This window comes from Triticum aestivum, chromosome 2A (genome assembly GCF_018294505.1).
Source record: "Triticum aestivum cultivar Chinese Spring chromosome 2A, IWGSC CS RefSeq v2.1, whole genome shotgun sequence".
Taxonomy (NCBI): Eukaryota; Viridiplantae; Streptophyta; class Magnoliopsida; order Poales; family Poaceae; genus Triticum; species Triticum aestivum.
The window spans coordinates 756,509,805-756,531,621 of NC_057797.1; the positions used below are offsets into that span (position 1 = coordinate 756,509,805).

Sequence of the window (21,817 nt, forward strand, 5' to 3'; positions counted from 1 at the left end):
CTCGGCAACTTCGTGTGTTGTATGTTCACATAAGTGTCGGGATTCCTCTTCTTCAGTATGTCAAGGAGATGGACAACATTATCATATGAGTCTAAGAACGACCCAAACCTTTCCTCCATAGCCTTCTGCTTAGCCCTCCAAGCCTTCCCATAAGGAATGACATAATTCCGTCTGACCTTCACTCCTATATGGATATTTTTTGCTTCCATATCTTTCTTCTCTGCTATCTCAGTATACATGAGTTGCGCAATGAGAATTGAAGTCAGGTTTGATGATTCACCAGGAGGTTTTTCCTCACACAATTATGTGGGACGACATCGGTGACAACCCGATGGATGTCATACTTCGGCATGTGCCCGTGCATCTTCCCATGACAACCTGTTTCAACACATTTCACGGTATAATTTGTTGGACTTGATATGTGTGTCTCAAAAACCCTCTGTGTAGACATAGCCCACTTTATCACCGCATACTTTAATTTTTTTCTTTGTATCAAACATAGCCCCTATCCGTACTTGGTTCAGATTAAACTGCCATGGAGTCTCTGGCCATCGTTGACTGTAAGACCGGTGGATATGTCCTGATCCCATGCAGAAGGAACCGGTACCTCCACTTCATCCTTAGAATTTTCAGAATCCAGATCCTCTGCCAATCCATCCTCATCCTCTTCCTTCATCACCCTCTGCATTTCATCCCATTCCTCATCCCCATCAGCAAAACCAGAACCAACTAATATTATCGACTGGCTACTCTGCCCAGTATCATGACCACACACATTGTGTGGCATATAGTCCAACTCTTTCTCGGGTTGGCTAGCATCCACATTGGGTGGTTGTGATCCGGATAAATCAATCTCGTTAGCCACTTGACTGCCCTGGTCAGGTTCATAACCCCTGTGGAGTTGTACGGTATCCTCCTCCATCGCCACAGGTTGCACAAGGGCATATGGATGGATTCTTTGGTCTAGGCAACGTCTTAACAGGGTCAACCAATGCTGGCTCCTATCTATCGGCATCAACTCCCACTTGACATTTTTACAGGATTTGGTCCAGAATGCATGAATACTGACGGAACATACTTGAGGATCCAGCCCGAAACTAGTTGTTAACTAGTACTTCAACTGTCTAATGTTCAGTCTGTCCGGGTTTGCTAGTGTCATGACGTCATTTTTAATCTTGCTAAGATTAACCCCCAACTCATTATATCAAACATTACCAGCGCCGTAGTAAACAATCAAATTTACTGATTCAGACATTTTCACCTGTCAGACATTGTCATCTTGTCATTAATCACAACGAACACTATTATTACCCGCTACACTAACAATCCGCTAAAATGCCACCACAAACATATTAACACTACAATTCGCAATATGACTTATCTACACTAACTAAACTATACAATTCAGAGAAAATTTGTGACGACATGGTTATACCTTCGAAGTGTGTGTCCCTAGCTTCTTGCTCCTCTCTTCGACTCAGCGGCACCGGCCACCTCGCGGAGTACTTGCACCACCGGACAACGACAGCGCCGCCCCCTCGACGACCGGAGGTTCAACTCCGGTCACCCCCCAAGCCGCACCTCCTCCTCCACAGCTGCTGCTCCTCCTCACCACCACCTCCTGCCCAACCGCACCTCCTCCTCCCCACCATGGCTCCTCCTCCCCAAACGCACAAAAAGCTATCCCATAGCAAAAAATAACATTGTAGGCCGTCAGGGAATGCTACGATCTACCGATTCTATGGCTTGGATGTGAAAATGGGTGGCAAATGGAGGAGATCGGCGCGGGGCGGCGAGGTACAGAGAAGAACGAGCAAGAGAAAGGAAGAAACAGAGGCGAACAGATGAGAGGAAGGAGACTGGTGCGGGGGCTTGTCCAGACCTCTTCGGTCGATGGGTGGCCGAAGACCACTTCGGCCGCTGCCTGGCCGAAAACGGCCCACTTCGGTCGCCGCGTGGCCGAAGTTACTATTTTCGGCCGGCCCTCCACCGACGCCAAGTCTTCGGCCCAGAAGAGCCCGTCTTCGGTCAACTGCGGGCCGAAGAGCCCTTTTCGGCCCACAGCTGACTGAAATCACCCTCTTCAGCCCACACGAGGCCGACGGGGTTATAGTTCTGGTATTTTTGCATTAGGTGCTATAGTTTTCGAATTTGCTATAAAAAAGGTGATATTTTGAAAAAAAATCCAGGTTCTATGAGTCACGTTCAAGATCCCCTACATGCAGAGGCAATGGCCTGTCTCCAGAGTCTACAAGCTGCACAAGAATAGGGTCTCACCAAAATACACGTCGAAACAGACGCGGTCAAACTGGTTTTAGCGATTACCTCTGATGATGATGACATGGCGCTGAATGGTATCCTCTTCAAGGAGATAAAGTGTTTTGCCCATTTAAACTTTAGTTCTTTCAAGATTTCTATTGCCCAAGGGCGTGTAATAAAGTAGCAGACACACTTGCGTCGTTTGGTGCAGGTTCGGATCACATCCCCAGCCGTGTGGCCGGATGGTGCCCCTGAATTTGTACAAGACTTGGTGGGCAGCGACGTTGCTGAGCTCTTTGACTAATGGAATAGATAAGATTCCATCTAAACAAAAAACAAAAAGAGGGCAAAGGTTTGATCGCATCATGTGTGCGTGATAGCTCTGTTGCTTTGATATTAAAAGTGGCTAATTTGGGGATTATCGGCTTGTTGTTTGCAGAAAAAAGTAGGTTATTTTGCTCTGTGTTTGTAGTGAACGTATTGATAGAAACGGATTTTGAGTGAATTTGGTTGCTGAAGAGTGCTAACTCTGAATTTTGAGGCATCTGGACTGAAGTTTGACTGCAGTTTTAGTACTGCAGTATAAGTACTCTGAATTTGACTGCATATGTACATAATTTTTTACTGCAGTTTAAGTACCGCAGTATAACTAGTCTGAATTTGGACTGAATTCAGAGTAGTTTCAGAAGTTTTGACTGCAGTTTTAGTAGTTCTGAATGCAGTTTTAGTACTTTTGATTGCATTTTTAATTAATTTACCATGACTTCTGATTTCTATAACTACATATCTTATATTTCACAAAACTGTAATATCGGCCTTTTCATAGGAAAGTACGCTGGCTACAAATGCAAGGAAAAGGACTGAAAATTCTCAAACTGCAGTTCTCAGTAATCAACTAATGCCAGATTTAAAGCTTTCCGAGCCAAGGTCCAAGCCAAGCTCAAAGAAAAAACCAACAACAAGCATTCAGAGGAAGTCCACACATGTTGGTGGTTCACAACCAACAAGCACTCGGAGAAAATCCACACAACAATAGACCATCTCGATATGGCACCGGCGAGTGCGCCGCTGCCGCCTTACAACTGGAATAGGACCTGCATCCTGCGGAGGAGCTAGCCGAGAAGCTCGCAGATGACGCCATGTAGTGCAGCTAATTCGAGTGATGTCTCAATTCGAGCATGAGGCTTGGATCCAAGATTCGGGTGTTAGATCGAGCGAGTGAGCGTCGACAGGGAATTTAGGGTTCGAGTGTGGGTTTGGGGAATTTATGAAATGAAAGTGTTGGCTGGGAAATAAGTGATCATGTGCCACATCAGCGCCAAGTAAACGAAAACCAGATGCAAAACCACTCTTGATGTGACACTAAACCGTCCAGGGCTTGATTAAACCGGTATTGATACTTTGAGGGTGTAAATCATACCAAAATCAACCTCAGGGGATTATGGAGACTTTAGTATGGATTTAGGGGTGAAAATATACTTCTTTTTTTGCAACAATGAAAACTATACTTATTTCTATATTTTACCTGGGATGGGCCTTTTTCTAAACCCGCCTTGGATAAATAAGCTACATTTTCGGAGACGGGATTGTTTACAACCCTCTTAGAACACATACGACCTGCTAGGCCCACATGATACTACATTGCAAATTGTACTAGTAACCCAGGATCGGGCACCTGTAGTGAACACACGGATAGCGGTAGCATTTATTTAAAGTTTGAATGTCTCTTGAAGACACGAACATCTTTTAAAATTTGTGAACATTTTTTTGAAAACAATTTTATTTTTTATTTGAAAAAATAGAATTTATTCAAACTTGTGAACATTTTCTGAAAAATATGTACATTTTTCAAATTTGCGAATATTTTTGAAATATGGAAGATTTTTAAAAGTTCCGAACATTTTTTGAAAACCTAAACATTTTCCCCAAATTTGGGAACATTTTTTGAAAATTAGAATATCTTTTCAAATTTGCTAACATTTTTTAAAAATGTGATTTTTTTTTAATTTTTTGAACCTAGAAAATAAGAAGAAAAAGAAACCAAAAAGGAAACCATTAAGAAAAATTGATTAACCTTTCCGAAGGCTCCCAAAACCGGGATGCTCGCTCGTCAATACAAACGCTAACTGGGTCGGCCCATGTTCGTTGCTCCCTTTGCGAACAAGGAACAATTCGACGCAGAACGTGTCATATAGGAAATTCAGACATGATGACCCCAACATGACACACATGGCCTTGTGGCTCTTCATACCAGTCTCATACGTCCGGCTGATCGGCACCCCTAATATCCAGCCCATATCTGAGATTAATATGGAGAGGCCTGGGTGTGTCCATCATGTTGAACTGACCACAGGGACACATGCGGAAACACGTTGAAACCATGGGTCCGACGGGCGTCTACTCAGATTTCAATGAGGGCAGTGAGGACGCATTCATGAAGCCACGTGGCGCCACTCCGGCACGCCACCACTATTAGGGAAAATCTTATAGGCAGACGCTTACTAATAGCGTGGGTTTATACCCCTCGCTACTGCCACTTACTAGTAGCGCGGGTTTTTACCCCTCACTACTACTAAATTAATAGTAGTAGCGTGAGTTTTTAACCCTCGCTACTACTAAGCGGTCTCTACTGTGGCCCCCGATACATGCCATAGTAGTAGCGAGGGGTATAAACCCGCGCTACTACTAAGTTTATAGTAGTAACATGGTTTTATACCCCTCGCTATTACTAGGTACGAGGTAGGTGAAGTCCCCATATCCTCGGCCGAATCCTTCCTCTCTCCCTCACTCTTCCCCATCTCTCCATAGGCTCTCCTATATGGTGCTCCTGCCCAAGCACACCTCCTCCTCCATGGTGCCCAACGAGTTCACCTCCCCGCATCGCTGGTGTCCAGGAGCTCGCTCGTCTCCCCCCTCATCTCTATGCCACCACGACGGAGCACCTCACCACCCGCGACCATCCCCACTGCTACCTCCATCTCCTTCCTCTCTCCCTCGTTTTCCTTTCTCTCTCTCTCTCTCCCCCCCTCTGGATTGACTCACCCTCCCATATCCTTGCCTGTGCAGGTCGTCGTCATGCACGACCAGGAGCTCACCGCCTTGGATGCGAAGAGGAGCCCCATGCCGCCGCCTTGCTCGGCCATGGATCTGGGCCCTGTGCAGCAGCCGTCGCTGGATCTGGTCTCCCGCCGCCCTTCCGCACCTCCGGCGACCCCTGCCGGCGCTGGATCGAACCATTGCTGCCATTGACAGCACGCACGGGATCAAGAATTTTTTTTGTTTTTGAAATTAATAGTATTAGCGCGGGTAGCACACACGCTACTACTAATAGGCGTAATAGTAGCGCGGGTGCACATGCGCTACTACTATAAATTAGCTGTAGCGCCGTAGTAGTAGCGCGGGCACCCGTGCTACTACTAGCTGTTTAACCCGCGCTACTACTAGGATTTTTCCTAGTAGTGCACCCGAGGGGCCAAGTTCGACTATTTAAGCCGGACGGCTACCCTCAACCCTAGCCGCATCCCGTTTTCGCTCTCCTTCGTGGCACCACCCACCCATCTGCTCGCGGCTCGCCATTCGTAGCTATGGCCCGGCAGCGGATAACCACCTACATTATTCTCATTCCGGAGCACCAGCTGTAGCTCTCAGAGGAGATTTGGGCACGTCGTACCTGCCTTCGGACTCTCCGAAGCATGAGGAGGAGGAGCAGGCATTGGCCGCGGTGATGGAGGAGGAGGAGGTGCCGGACGCGGCGGTGGAGGAGGAGGGCGAGGCGAAACCGGCACTTCCAGTTGCCGAGCCAGATTCGGCATGGCCGATGTGCTTGCCGAGTTTGAGGTCGCCAAAGTAGAGGAGGCGGCCGAGCAGCAGGCAATCATGGACTTCATCCGCTCGGAGGCGGAGGTGAAGGCAAATCGCCGCTACATCCACGACCGACGGACAAATGTGGACGCAATCTTTGCAGACATGGAGTCTGCCGAGGAGGCGGCCATCCGTCAGGTGGCTGGTCCGTCCACAATACCAGCACGGAAGCCGTTTACATCTCCGAAGACGAGCAGGCTAGGTTTATCTACGTAGCATGTATTTGCGTACCTTTTGTGTGTTGCATGATCTAGTATGGATTTTGAGGAGTGAAGTTTGAGGACTGCATTTTGCTAGGTTAGGTTGTAGATGCTCTTGGAGCCGGTCAAAAGGCGCGATGTGTGGATGTCCAATGAAGTGAGGAGACCTTTTGCGGTTTTGCCCCGATCCACGATTCAGACGTGAGAGCTTGCCGGTGAGGCTGCACTCCGGCCGTCCGGCGGCAGCGGGCATGGAGGGCCACTTTCTGGCCACCACGAGCTTTGGGCAGTGTGGGTCCGTCCCTCGCAATTCATAAGGCGTGGAGCAAGAAAAGCAGTGGGATCGCGCCGCGGCGCGGTCCGGGAAGACGAGACGAGATGAAACCCTAGGCGCCGCGGCGGCCGGATGCATCTGTGTCGGTGATCGGAGGCGTGTCGTCGGAGCGCACGCCGGAGAGAAAACATAGAGGCTGCAATCTCGCGACTTCAATTACCCCACGGCGGATCGTGTTCGTGTACAAGTAGGATTCCGGTTCAGGTGAGTGCATGATTACTCCGGCTCAAATTCCACTTCTAATTCCGCTGGCCCTTCTCCTATTCCCAATATTTATTGGATCCATGGTCGAGGGAGGTGCAGGCAAGGCAGGCATGTTTCGTCCGGCGTTCGGAGTCGCGGCGAGGACCCTGCTGTGGCGGTTCTGCGGCCAGGCCACGGCTGCTCGATCTCTGTCGAGGCCGGTCGGAGCTAGCATGCTAAGATACCTACACGTACGTACGCCCTCTCGTTTAATTTGCTCTCTCTCTCTCTCTCTCTCTCTCTCTCTATATATATATATATATATATAAGCCTGCGTGTGTTGGATGAAATTTTTGTTCATCAAATTGCAGTCTCAGCAGGCGAATGCTGCAATTGCTACTGCTGGCCACCGCTATGGCCTTTTTCGCAGGTACCTCAAACCGCATGCCATGGGAATAGCCGGAGTTGGTGTTGGACTTTGGTACACCAACAAGAAACTCCCCCGGTTATACAATGGACTTTGGTACGCGATAAGATTATGAACAAGAGCCCCATCCTGTCAGAGATTGGACTTTGGTATGATAAGATTATGAAAAGGGACCTACCTCCATCAGAGATTGACTGGGATGTCCCTTCCGGTGCCGACGTCTCTGAAGCTGACTGGGTTAAAACTTGTGTCGTCTCTTCGGCAGACTGGGTCGCCGAGGTTGATTGGGTTGAAGCTGGTGCGGCCTCTCCGGTTGTGAGGAATCAACGTCATTGTGGTGAGTGTCTTGGGCATACTTATTCTGTGCTGCAAGCTAGTGTGTGTTCTGTGCAGCTTAGCTAATTCTGGGATGCAGCTACCATATATAGGGAAAATGCATTCTACCACTAAGGGGTAACTACCCCTACCCCTATATATATATATCAGCAGTCCAGCGCATGGATCCCTCCACGTTACAACTCGCAACCACGTTATAACTTATTACTCGTGCATTTGTTGCAGGCTGCTGTTGGGCGATGGCTGCTGCAGCCTCAGTCGAGGCTATGCATTACCTGAAGACCTCCAAGTCAATCTCGCTATCTGTTCAAGAGCTCATCGACTGTGACACAAAGAGCAAAGGGTGTGACAGCGGCCTCATACAGAATGCTTTAAGGTATGTACAAGAAAATGGACTCTCAAGTGAACCCCACTACCCATACAAGGGTGAGAGGAGTATATCGGGTTGCAAGCAGAACAAAATAGCAGCAACATCAAGGATATCTGGGTTTCAATTTGTCGACCCAACCGAGGATGCTCTAGAGAAAGCGGTAGCTAGGCAGCCTGTGGTTGTCAGTTTGCACTGTTCTGATGGCCTGATGAGGTACTACAAAGGAGGCATCGTGGATTATGAACCTGTCAGCGGCATGACCAACGAGGAACACTATGTCCTGATTGTTGGTTATGGCATCGATTCCAATGGCGTCAAATACTGGCACTTCAAGAACTCGTGGGGACCAAACTGGGGCGAAGGGGGGTTTGGGAGGATCCGCAGGCATGTTGACGACAAACGAGGAGCGTTGGGGATTTTCCTGAAACAAGGAGTATATCCGGTGCTTAATTAAGGACTGATGACCTTTTCATGTAAGGCTGGATCTTTCTTTTGTTAGCAAAATTGTATCCCTTGCCCAGTTGCAATGATACATTCATTTTACCTTTGCTGGTGTAATTGCAGCTTACAATCTTCTTGTCTATGTGGTGAATCTAGTCTATGTTGGAGATCTTCCTAGCGAAACTTTATCTTCCTTCATCTATATTTTGCTAGTGAAAATTATTGTCCGTAGATCCTTCACTGTAAGACTTTGTTTGGCATTGTGATGGATAACTATAATCCCATTTGCCTAACCAGGTTTTCTGATTGTTTAGTGTGGTATATTTCCTATTTCTATGTATAGCTATTTTTTGTAACCCTTCCATGACAAATTATAAAGAGTAAATTACATTTCTTTTTACCCCCTACTTTCGCATTGTTTACTCTAATTACCCCAGTAAATATCTTTTCATTTGCATTAACTTGTTTATAGAAAGTTTTGCCAACTTTCCCCCCTTATAATTTCTTTGAGAGCAATCAGCCAGGTGGGTCCTAGAATCAGCTACACATGATGTGCCACGTCACGGCGGTTCAGTTTCTTGTGCACACCATATGCACTAGAGGAACAGGCGCGCATTGCGGCGCCCGATTATAGATTCGTAAGGCCATCCTTGTTGCCGCGGTGTGATTGCCACATGTAAATCTAGCTTGGCAACAAAAACAAAAAAAAAATCTAATTTTGAAAGAAAAACCATATCATTGATTTTGATGGCATGAACCATATCATTGATTTTGATGGGATGTTTTGCTTTATGTATGGTCCTTTGTGTGACTTGTGTCAATCTTTTTTCGGAAGTATTAAAAAAGCCAATATCATACTATCAAATAGTAAAATACACAATTGTCTAGGGGCAAACAAGGAACGTCTCCGATGACCGATTAAACATAAAAGATAGTAGCTCCTGGTGTTAGGAGTTTTATCAGGACAAACATTTAACATGCATTAGATAGAAGCGAATATTATAGTATGAACAGTTTCATAAATAAATAAATAAATACAGAGACGCATAGTATCTCAACCTCCTCACCATAAGCTCTAGCTAAGTTAACACAACAAAACAAATGCAACTTCACTCACATAAGCCAAGCTTGTGCAGAAGAAGAGTTGATACCGAGGTGATCTATACTACTTCACACTCAAATTATTAACAAACATTCTAATTGGTCTCTAGAAATATCGGACCATGTTTATACGCAGAAATTAAACATGATGTGGGATTGATCAAGTTTCCATAGAAGCAACCTTTTGTAGTTCCTTTTGTCTCCATCACTAATTGATACACATACAGAGCACATAACTCATAACCTGGTCAACATGCCAGGTTATTAGTTCTCCCATATGTCACTGCATATTTACCTATTCGAAGACCGACTATTGAGTTCTTCAGTAGGATGTGAGATGTGAGCCACATAGACCGTACAACTCACCACAACAACATAAGTTGGTTTACCAATGAGATCTTGAGTTGTCCCAGCAGGGGAAACTGTTTCAACGATCAATCCTTTATCAGAAACTGTAATGGGTAATTTGTATCTGTAAAATCATGCAATCTCAGCCAAAGGTACGCTCCCAACAAGAGAAATAATCCAGAAGATAATAAGATATCATTAAGGGGGTGGGTATAAAACTGCCAAATGATCTAACGATGATATTAGCAGCTAGATTTGCTTGAAGAATGGTAAGACTAATTACAATATTTAAATTTTTAACTAACAATGTTATTATATGAGAGGTAAAATCTCTAATGATGCAAAGCCAGTATAAACACTAATAGTGAAAATAGCGCTATGTCTGTTGAGAGAAGCATGCGCTGACACGCTTTTTCTTCCTGGAAAGATCAGCAAGACAATACGAATTAGACTGAACATATTTTTTTAACTCATTCAATTCTGACATTGCCAAATGTTAATACTAATAAATTATTTCTTATCAAACGAAGCAAAGTATTGAAAACAAATTGACTGAAGCACATGGTTATGCATATTCATTCTCACCTGCAGCCTACTTAGACTTTTATCAAACAACCTGTCGACAAAAAATAAAAAAACTACAGAAAGAAAACTATAGTACATATGTTCTTACACCAAATCTTTTTTAATAGTACACCCAGATTGCCGTATCATATAATTCAGACCAAATTAGAGATGGACACTATTTATAATCAAGCGGAAAAGTCAAGTATTGGCTGACATTGTAAGAAAGATGTTTGTTACTAATGGCTATTCATTTTCTTTCCAGTTAGTCAATGAGAAGTCGTTGATAAAGAAGCATCAAAAGAAGATGCAGCATGATAAGAAATTGGTACATTCTTCTGACGATCCAGGAGGATCTTGTTAGCCTAAAACTTCAGGTATTCCTTTACATGTTTTTCAGCACCCAAAAGAATAGATGAGGCCACTCTGGAGGCAATGATATGAGAAGGTATAAAAGAAACTAATAAATTATGATCAGTATAAAACCTACTCTTGGGTAAGTCAAGAGTTTCTTCTATATCACATAATTACTTGTCCAAACTCAGATAACCTTTACATGGCCTTCGTACTATAACCAAGAAATCCATGGACGAGGATTTGGAGCACTCGGGTGCTCCGCACCCCTATATGAACAATTCATTCAGAAAAATACTGAGAAATTTGAAAAAAAATATATGCAGAAAAAAATATATGGGATTTTGGAGCACTCGGGTGCTCCGCACCCCTATATTTAAATTTGAAAAAAATTTGAACAATTCATTCATAATTCACCCCTATATGATCTATTCCCGTGTGAAATTTCGTGAAAAAATACCAGAAAAACGTATTCAAGGCAAAAAAGACAAAAAATTCCTATGTATAGAAAAAAAACTGTTTGGGTAGATTTTTGTTCGGACAGTATTTCCTTCTCCACGGATATGTTTTTTGGAATTTTTTCACGAAATTTCACACAGGAATAGATTGGGAACCCAGGTTTGATATCCTCAAATTTCAGATTTTTTTTAGGTATTTTTTATGATTATTCTTTGTATAGGGATGTAGAGCACCCAGGAGCTCTTGTGTATTTTCCAGAAATCCATCTGCTCCTATACATCCACTACAATAAGAAAATGATTTGTTTTCTTCAGCATTGAGTTCAACCTTGCAAAATTTACCCCAAATGAGTCAAGCCTACTTATTTCTTTCCAGATCGACTTTCATCAATAGTAGCCTACTTACAAGCCAGAGTTCACACTTGAACATATGCATCTTCATTGTTTAACAATCAATCCATGAAATTGGAATCATTCTGATCTCACATCATGGATAAAAGGCTTGTAAATCCTATGCACAAAAAAACATGACACTCCTACCATCTGTAAAGCGAAAAATAGCATATATCTTACATAGTTAATACGGAAAGGAGCGATAGCACCCGGGAGCCCCGACTCCCCCTTATCTGGTGCGTCCAGCGATTTTTAGATTCGTGCTGTGGACCAGCCACTAGCAGGCCACTAGCGGTGGCAGGTTAATTAGGCGGTTAATTAAGCAGCGAAGTGCAGAGTCAAACCGGGCCGGTCCTAGGCTGTAGCTAGTTGGCAGGAGGGATAGCACCGTGGTAGTCTTGGCAGAAGGGCAAGTGGGCCATAGTTGAAAGGACATCCCATAGTACTATACTGTATCTTTCTAGTTTTGGGTTAGGTTAAAAAGAAATTGAACACTGGGCGCAGTACTGTGCAAGCGGTAGAGGAAAAAGGTCTGACGGGTGTCACGGTCGGTCACTGTGTATGCTTTTACCTCTCCGAAAACACTGTAGATTCACATTATGGAATTTGGGATCAGGGATGAGTGACTACTGTGCTTGTACTTGGTACAGTCAGCAGGCCGACATGTCAACTCAGACGTCTATCTCTTTTCGGTAGGTGGAATCTGCCTAAGATGAACAGTGCGGTGCTAGGTCCATATTCGTTTTGAATTTGTCGTTCGTCCAGTGCTTAGTAAACCGCTAGACCTGCTAATCAACTGGGTGGTACACGACGTGGTACAGATCTCTAGAAGCTGAATTACGAATGGACGGTGGTGATAAAAGGGTGCCTAGACACCCGGGTACTGAAAATCCATTCTCTATTATTAATGAAAGGTGAATTTGGTTATAAAGGCAATACATGTTTAGTCAACGTTGAAGCACTTTATCGGCTAAAAGATAACACATTTGTAAATCAGTGTAGTTAATGACCATATGTAGAATGGCTACCATGTATCATCAGTAAATTTCACAAAATAACATGCATCCTAGTTTTGCATAAAAGAACCACATGAAACAAATTATTATGGCTGTATGTTGCCAATTTCATGATGGTCTTAAAAGACAACATTGGGATGCCAAGATAACAAAAACTCTGTTGCCATCTTTCCTACTTAGAATTATTCACACAGCCTGACCAATAGAAAAGGGAGAAAATGTATGTTCCTATAAGCCTAGAACAAAGACATCTAAAAACGACTGTATATGTCATGTATAAGTGTGGAACATAATTAATGCACATATATAAAACTAAGGCCAACAAATCCACATCACACTTCCATAGTTTCTAGAACCTGCTCACAAAATATTTGAAATAAAGAACTCAGGAAGCTGCATTACAACTGAGATGCGCCACAGCACATGCTTCAGAGTTTAGACCCGCATCGAAGAACAAGAAGCCTATTATCCTTCTCTATCGTCGGCATAATCCACTCAAACCTGCTCCCTTCCACCTCCTATACTTCATCTACAATACTCCTTTTTTTTCACAAGTCGACACACAGAAAAGGATTTGTCCAAACTAAAAGAACCAAGATGTAGTCGTTGCTTACATCATTGCTGGTGCCACTCTCTACAGCATGGCATTGTTGTCTTCCGTGGTGGGTGCTCCTCTGATCCGACGACCAAGCCGACGTTACAGACCACCGTGAATCCATTTGCGCCTCCAAAATCCCAAGCGAACAGACCAAGTGCCTCTCCTAAATAGCAATTGAATGAGTCATTACTCTGTTACTTGAGACAAAGCCACAAGTCAAAAACGCAAAGATAAGTGGAGTAAGATGTGGCACCTATACAGGTCAAAGGAGTGGCCTGCTTCCGTGCTTAGAGAGTGCCCACGATGAACTTGAATGCTAGGTTATCCACGCAGCCCTCTTTCCCCACCTCGCGAGCTGCTGCCGCCGATCCCACCGGCCGTCGCCGCTTAGAAAGATGAGGGGAGAGAGGCTCGCGCAAATAATACTGGAGGAGAGAGGAGACTTCTGCAACCCATGGGCTTGGCCGGAGTCTTCGGTGCCGCCGGGCCGGGAGCTCGGCGGGAGTCACCGCCGTCGCTGCCGTAGTCAGTAGCTTGTGCGGAGCCTTGGCCGCCCCCCCAGTCGCCACGGCTAGGGTTTGGATTCAGACGCTCGTTTGGAATGTTTGACCGAGGATGGGTCCTTTCGGTCGGGAATGTTACAGAGACCCAACTCCATCGACTTGAACCAGCCGCTTTGATTGCTCCACGAGACACCCTGTAAAACGGGGTCAATCCAATTTCCAGAACCCACGATTCACTAGAGAGCTCACATTCGAGGGAGCTTAGTAACTGCACTGACTAGGTAGGAAGTGCGGCCTAACGCTGTAACGCACACCAAATTGATTCCGTCATATTCAACCCTGTAAATCAAAATATATGTTACACATGATGCAAAGGTTCAAAGCATGAAGATTCATTACACCCCACTATTACACGCCATCGTAGCATGATACGAAAAGCATCAAGGTTCAATTATAGCACCAAAAGGATGCCATAGTGGTGTTTTCGTATCACTTATTTTGCACTGCTTTTGTACAACATGGCAGGAAACTATACAGTAGACTACTCCCTTCTTTCCGGTTTATAGGGCTTATCTCAAAATCTTAGTTTTTTTCCATTTTATAAGGCTCAATTTGGTTGTTTCCCATCACAAGTTCAGATTTCAAAGTGCATTAAACAATTGCATGCAAGTATTAAGAGAAAATTGACCAATGCATGTACTTTATGCATACATGCATTGCAATTAATACATTGGTAAACATATTTTTTTAGGAAAATAAGAGCATTAATTGGGTGATTTTGCAAATTACTCCCTCCATTTCAGTTTACAAGCTTTACGCGTATACCTAGGTTGCCAATTTTATCACCCTAATATGAACTATATAACACAAAAATTATACCATTTGAAAATAGAAAATCTGTTTATATTGGTATATTTTTTGTAATATATGACTTGTATTAGGTTGGTCAAATTGACGACCTAGAAGTATGCACACGCCCTGTAAACTGAGAGAGAGGGAGTACAAAAAATATTCCACCACTCACCATCTATCTTGATTGGTGAGATTTTTGAATTGAGCCCTATAAACCGGAAAGAATAGGGTATTAGCTAGATGAATAGCTTTATATATATGTTTGCTGTCCAGTTTACTTGCGTGTTGCGATGCACAGAACTGCTGAAAGGCATATCATGTTAGCTAAATAATGAATGGGAAACTATAGATTCAACCAGCGGATATTAAGGAAAGATCCGCCGTCGGCAAAAAAAAAAAAAAAAAAAAAATCTCTCCTGCGTCTTTGTGTCTCCTTGTGTTCCCTCCAAAAGTGTATGCGTGCGTGAGACTGCGAGAGAGTACTTCGTGTACACGTGAGTTTTCAGATGTGTTCCAACAACGTGGACCAGCCTCTAAGGGCATGTACAGCGCCGTCCACTCAGATGTCTGTTTCATCGTTAAGAGTGTTTATCGACTCACTGCTGACACACTGTTTGGTCATTTGATACCATCGTCCAGTAGAAATCCGGATGGACGAAGGCATGTTTGGAACATGGTCTGGTCGACCCCAGTGTCGCCCAAAGTCCTTGCTTTCTCTTGGAGGCTCGCGACCGATTCTTTGGCGACCTGGTGCAACAAAAACAAGCGAGCGCTTGAACTGCAAAAAACATGTCCAGTGTGTGGTATGGAGGATGAAGATTCTTTTCATGTCATGTACGCATGTGATAATGCAAAAAACTTGTGGTATGCCATGTCATCGGTTTGGTCTCTGCCTGAACTAACAAGTATACATCCGACACATGAGTGGTTTCTGAACCTGTTATGTGAACACGGGGAGGACACGCGTGGCCGCCTAATGATGCTCCTATGGAGAATCTGGTATGTCCAAAATGAGGTGGTCCATGCAAAACCAGCGCCACCGGTGGAAGTTTCAGTTCGTTTCCTTTCGAGCTATTTGAATTTTCTCCAAGCGCTTGAATTAGATTCAAATGAGCAGCTAAAAGGGAAACAAATTACTCAGAATGGTTACCCTCAAGTTTCAGATGCAGTGGCTAATTCCTCGGTGGTGGAAGCTTGCCAATGGAGTGCTCCTGTTCCTGGTCGTGTCAAATTAAACACGGACGGCTCTGTCTCTAATGGGATTGGGGGGAGGGGGGGGGGGGGGGGGCTGGAATGATCCTCAGAGATCATGAAGGGGCGATTATTTTCAGCTCTTGCAGACACATCTTCTCCTGTGATGACATTCTGGAGACAGAATTGCTGGCTCTCAAGGAAGGCATTGCCCTAGCTATGCAATGGAGTAATCTGCCAATTGATATAGAATGTGATTGCCTTGAAGCCGTTTTGTTGGTGAAGTGTAGAGAAACAAGCAGGTCAAAAAATGCTTTCTTAGTAAGGGAGATTCAGAGCAGTATGGAGAAACGTGATACTAGTATTACTCATATTCGTCGTATAGGCAATAAGGCTAGCCATTCCATGGCTAACTTGAAGGAAATATGCCCTAGAGGCAATAATAATGTTATTATTTTATTTCCTTATATCATGATAAATGTTTATTATTCATGCTAGAATTGTATTATTCGGAAACATAATACTTGTGTGAATACATAGACAAACCAAACGTCACTAGTATGCCTCTACTTGACTAGCTCGTTAATCGAAGATGGTTATGTTTCCTAACCATAGACATGTGTTGTCATTTGATTAATGGGATCACATCATTAGGAGAATGATGTGATTGATATGACCCATTCCATTAGCTTAGCACCCGATCGTTTAGTATGTTGCTATTGCTTTCTTCATGACTTATACATGTTCCTATGAGTATGAGATTATGCAACTCCCGTTTACCGGAGGAACACTTTGTGTGCTACCAAACGTCACAACGTAACTGGGTGATTATAAAGGAGCTCTACAGGTGTCTCCAAAGGTGAATGTTGGGTTGGCGTATTTCGAGATTAGGATTTGTCACTCCGATTGTCGGAGAGGTATCTCTGGGCCCTCTCGGTAATGCACATCACATAAGCCTTGCAAGCATTACAACTAATGAGTTAGTTGCGAGATGATGTATTACGAAACGAGTAAAGAGACTTGCCAGTAACGAGATTGAACTAGGTATTGAGATACCGACGATCGAATCTCGGGCAAGTAACATACCGATGACAAAGGGAACAACGTATGTTGTTATGCGGTCTGACCGATAAAGATCTTCGTAGAATATGTAGGAGCCAATATGAGCATCCAGGTTCCGCTATTGGTTATTGACCGGAGATGTGTCTCGGTCATGTCTACATTTTTCTCGAACCAGTAGGGTCCGCACGCTTAAGGTTTCGATGACAGTTATATTATGATTTTTGATGTACCGAAGTTAGTTCGGAGTCCCGGATGTGATCACGAACATGACGAGGAGTCTCGAAATGGTCGAGACATAAAGATTGATATATTGGACGGCTATATTCGGACACCGGAAGTGTTCCGGGTGATTCCGGAGAAAACCGGAGAGCCGGAGGGTTACCGGAACCCCCCCGGGAGAAGTAATGGGCCATATGGGCCTTAGTGGAGAGATAGAGGGGCAGCCAAAGGTGGGCCGCGCGCCTCCTCCCCCTGGTCCGAATTGGACTAGGAGAGGGGGGCGGCGCCCCCCTTTCCTTCTCCCTCCCCACTTCTTTCCCCCTCCTAGTAGGAGTCCTACTCCTACTAGGAGGAGGACTCCTCCTTGGCGCACCATAGGGGCCGGTCGGCCTCCTCCCCTTGCTCCTTTATATACGGGGGCAGGGGGCACCCCTAGACACACAAGTTGATCCACGCGATCATATTCTTAGCCGTGTGCGGTGCCTCCTTCCACCATAATCCTCGATAATATTGTAGCGGTGCTTAGGCGAAGCCTTGCGACGGTAGTACATCAAGATCGTCACCACGCCGTCGTGCTGACGGAACTCTTCCCCGACACTTTGCTGGATCAGAGTCCGGGGATCGTCATCGACCTGAACGTGTGCTAAAACTCGGAGGTGACGTAGTTTCGGTGCTTGATCGGTCGGGCCGTGAAGACGTACGACTACATCAACCGCGTTGTGCTAACGCTTCCGCTGTCGGTCTATAAGGGTACATAAATCACACTCTCCCCTCTCGTTGCTATGCATCACCATGATCTTGCGTGTGCATAGGAAATTTTTTGAAATTACTACGTTCCCCAACAGTGGCATTCGAGCCTGGTTTTATGTGTTGATGTTATATGCACGAGTAGAACACAAGTGAGTTGTGGGCGATATAAGTCATACTGATTACCAGCATGTCATACTTTGGTTCGGCGGTATTGTTGGACGAAGCGGCCCGAATCGACATTACGCGTACGCTTACGCGAGACCGGTTCTCCCGACGTGCTTTGCACAAAGGTGGCTAGCGGGTGACAGTTTCTCCAACTTTAGTTGAACCGAGTGTGGCTATGCCCGGTCCTTGCGAAGGTTAAAACATCACCAACTTGACAAACTATCGTTGTGGTTTTGATGCGTAGGTAAGATTGGTTCTTGCTTAAGCCCGTAGCAGCCACGTAAAACTTGCAACAACAAAGTAGAGGACGTCTAACTTGTTTTTGCAGGGCATGTTGTGATGTGATATGGTCAAGACATGATGCTAAATTTTATTGTATGAGATGATCATGTTTTGTAACCGAGTTATCGGCAACTGGCAGGAGCCATATGGTTGTCGCTTTATTGTATGCAATGCAATTGCGCTGTAATGCTTTACTTTATACTAAGCGGTAGCGATAGTCGTGGAAGCATAAGATTGGCGAGACGACAACGATGCTACGATGGTGATCAAGCTGTCGCGCCGGTGACGATGGTGATCACGACGGTGCTTCGAAGATGGAGATCACAAGCACAAGATGATGATGGCCATATCATATCACTTATATTGATTGCATGTGATGTTTATCTTTTATGCATCTTATCTTGCTTTGATTGACGGTGGCATTTTAAGATGATCTCTCACTAATTATCAAGAAGTGTTCTCCCTGAGCATCCACCGTTGCCAAAGTTCTTCGTGCTGACACACCACGTGATGATCGGGTGTGATAGGCTCTACGTTCAAATACAACGGGTGCAAAACAGTTGCACACGCGGAATACTCAGGTTATACTTGACGAGCCAAGCATATACAGATATGGCCTCGGAACACGGAGACCGAAAGGTCGAGCGTGAATCATATAGTAGATATGATCAACATAGCGATGTTCACCAATGAAACTACTCCATCTCACGTGATGATCGGACATGGTTTAGTTGATTTGGATCACGTAATCACTTAGATGATTAGAGGGATGTCTATCTAAGTGGGAGTTCTTTAGTAATATGATTAATTGAACCTAAATTTATCATGAACTTAGTACCTGATAGTATCTTGCTTGTTTATGTTTGATTGTAGATAGATGGCCTGTGTTGTTGTTCCGTTGAATTTTAATGCGTTCCTTGAGAAAACAAAGTTGAAAGATGATGGTAGCAATTACACGGACTGGGTCCGTAACTTGAGGATTATCCTCATTGCTGGACAGAAGAATTACGTCCTGGAAGCACCGCTGGGTGCCAGGCCTGTTGCTGGAGCAACACCAGATGTTATGAACGTCTGGCAGAGCAAAGCTGATGACTACTCGATAGTTCAGTGTGCCATGCTTTACGGCTTAGAATCGGGACTTCAACGACGTTTCGAACGTCATGGAGCATATGAGATGTTTCAGGAGTTGAAGTTAATATTTAAAGCAAATGCCCGGATTGAGAGATATGAAGTCTCCAATAAGTTCTATAGCTGCAAGATGGAGGAGAATAGTTCTGTCAGTGAGCATATACTCAAAATGTCTGGGTATAATAATCACTTGATTCAATTGGGAGTTAATCTTCCAGATGATTGCGTCATTGACAGAATTCTCCAATCACTGTCACCAAGCTACAAGAGCTTCGTGATGAACTATAATATGCAAGGGATGAATAAGACTATTCCCGAGCTCTTCACAATGCTGAAAGCTGTGGAGGTAGAAATCAAGAAGGAGCATCAAGTGTTGATGGTCAACAAGACCACTAGTTTCAAGAAAAAGGGCAAAGGGAAGAAGAAGGGGAACTTCAAAAAGAACAGCAAGCAAGTTGCTACTCAAGAGAAGAAACCCAAACCTGGACCTAATCCTGAAACTGAGTGCTTCTACTGCAAGCAGACTGGTCACTGGAAGCGGAACTGCCCCAAGTATTTGGCGGATAAGAAGGATGGCAAGGTGAACAAAGGTATATGTGATATACATGTTATTGATGTGTACCTTACTAATGCTCGCAGTAGCACCTGGGTATTTGCTATTGGTTCTGTTGCTAATATTTGCAACTCGAAACAGGGACTACGGATTAAGCGAAGATTGGCTAAGGACGAGGTGACGATGCGCGTGGGAAATGGTTCCAAAGTCGATGTGATCGCAGTCGGCACGCTACCTCTACATCTACCTTCCGGATTAGTATTAGACCTAAATAATTGTTATTTGGTGCCAGCGTTAAGCATGAACATTATATCTGGATCTTATTTGATGCAAGACGGTTATTCATTTAAATCAAAGAATAATGGTTGTTCTATTTATATGAGTAATATCTTTTATGGTCATGCACCCTTAAAGAGTGGTCTATTCTTATTAAATCTCGATAGTAGTGACACACATATTTATAATGTTGAAGCCAAAAGATGCAGAGTTGATAATGATAGTGCAACTTATTTGTGGCACTGCCGTTTGGGTCATATTAGTGTAAAGCGCATGAAGAAACTCCATACTGATGGGCTTTTGCAACCACTTGATTATGAATCACTTGGTACTTGCGAACCGTGCCTTACGGGTAAGATAACAAAAACATCGTTCTCCGGTACTATGGAGAGAGCAACAGATATGTTGGAAATCATACATACAGATGTATGTGGTCCGATGAATGTTGAGGCTCATGGCGGATATCATTATTTTCTCACCTTCACAGATGACTTAAGCAGATATGGGTATATCTACTTAATGAAACATAAGTCTGAAACGTTTGAAAAGTTCAAAGAATTTCAGAGTGAAGTTGAAAATCATCGTAACAAGAAAATAAAATTCCTACGATCTGATCGTGGAGGAGAATATTTGAGTTATGAGTTTGGTGTACATTTGAAAAAATGTGGAATAGTTTCGCAACTCACGCCACCCGGAACACCACAGCGTAATGGTGTGTCCGAACGTCGTAATCGTACTTTACTAGATATGGTGTGATCTATGATGTCTCTTACTGATTTACCGCTATCGTTTTGGGGATATGCTCTAGAGACGGCCGCATTCACGTTAAATAGGGCACCATCAAAATCTGTTGAGACGACGCCTTATGAACTGTGGTTTGGCAAGAAACCAAAGTTGTCGTTTCTGAAAGTTTGGGGCTGCGATGCTTATGTGAAAAAGCTTTAACCTGATAAGCTCGAACCCAAATAGGAGAAATGTGTCTTCATAGGATATCCAAAGGAAACTATTGGATACACCTTCTATCACAGATCCGAAGGCAAGACTTTTGTTGCTAAATTCGGAAACTTTCTAGAGAAGGAGTTTCTCTCGAAAGAAGTGAGTGGGAGGAAAGTAGAACTTGACGAGGTAACTGTACCTGCTCCCTTATTGGAAAGTAGTATATCAGAGAAACCAGTTTCTGTGACACCTATATCAATTAGTGAGGAAGCTAATGATAATGATCATGAAACTTCAAAACAAGATTCTACTGAACCTCGTAGATCAACCAGAGTAAGATCCGCGCTAGAGTGGTATGGTAATCCTGTTCTGGAAGTCATGCTACTAGATCATGATGAACCTACGAACTATGAAGAAGCGATGGTGAGCCCAGATTCCGCAAAATGGCTTGAAGCCATGAAATCTGAGATGGGATCCATGTATGAGAACAAAGTATGGACTTTGGTTGACTTGCCCAATGATCGGCAAGCGATTGAGAATAAATGGATCTTCAAGAAGAAGACTGACGCTGACGGTAATGTTACTGTCTACAAAGCTCGACTTGTCGCAAAAGGTTTTCGGCAAGTTCAAGGGATTGACTACGATGAGACCTTCTCA

The 21,817-nt window shown here is 44.2% G+C and overlaps 1 protein-coding gene across 1 annotated transcript; it reads left to right on the plus strand.

The window, feature by feature from the left end:
- The first annotated feature begins 6,267 nt into the window (after positions 1 to 6,267).
- Positions 6,268 to 8,811, plus strand: LOC123186486 (ervatamin-B). The gene is made up of 4 exons (XM_044598249.1): positions 6,268 to 6,858; positions 6,958 to 7,088; positions 7,209 to 7,601; positions 7,826 to 8,811. The coding sequence occupies exons 3-4, from the start codon at positions 7,376 to 7,378 to the stop codon at positions 8,422 to 8,424; spliced, it is 825 nt and encodes a 274-aa protein (XP_044454184.1). The 5' UTR covers positions 6,268 to 6,858; positions 6,958 to 7,088; positions 7,209 to 7,375; the 3' UTR covers positions 8,425 to 8,811.
- The last annotated feature ends 13,006 nt before the right edge of the window (positions 8,812 to 21,817 follow it).

Coding starts and splice junctions, on each gene's coding strand:
- LOC123186486 (XM_044598249.1), top strand. CDS start 7,376: ATGAACAAGAGCCCCATCCTGTCAGAGATTGGACTTTGGTATGATAAG. Junction 7,602..7,825: donor GAGGAATCAACGTCATTGTG/GTGAGTGTCTTG, acceptor CATTTGTTGCAG/GCTGCTGTTGGGCGATGGCT.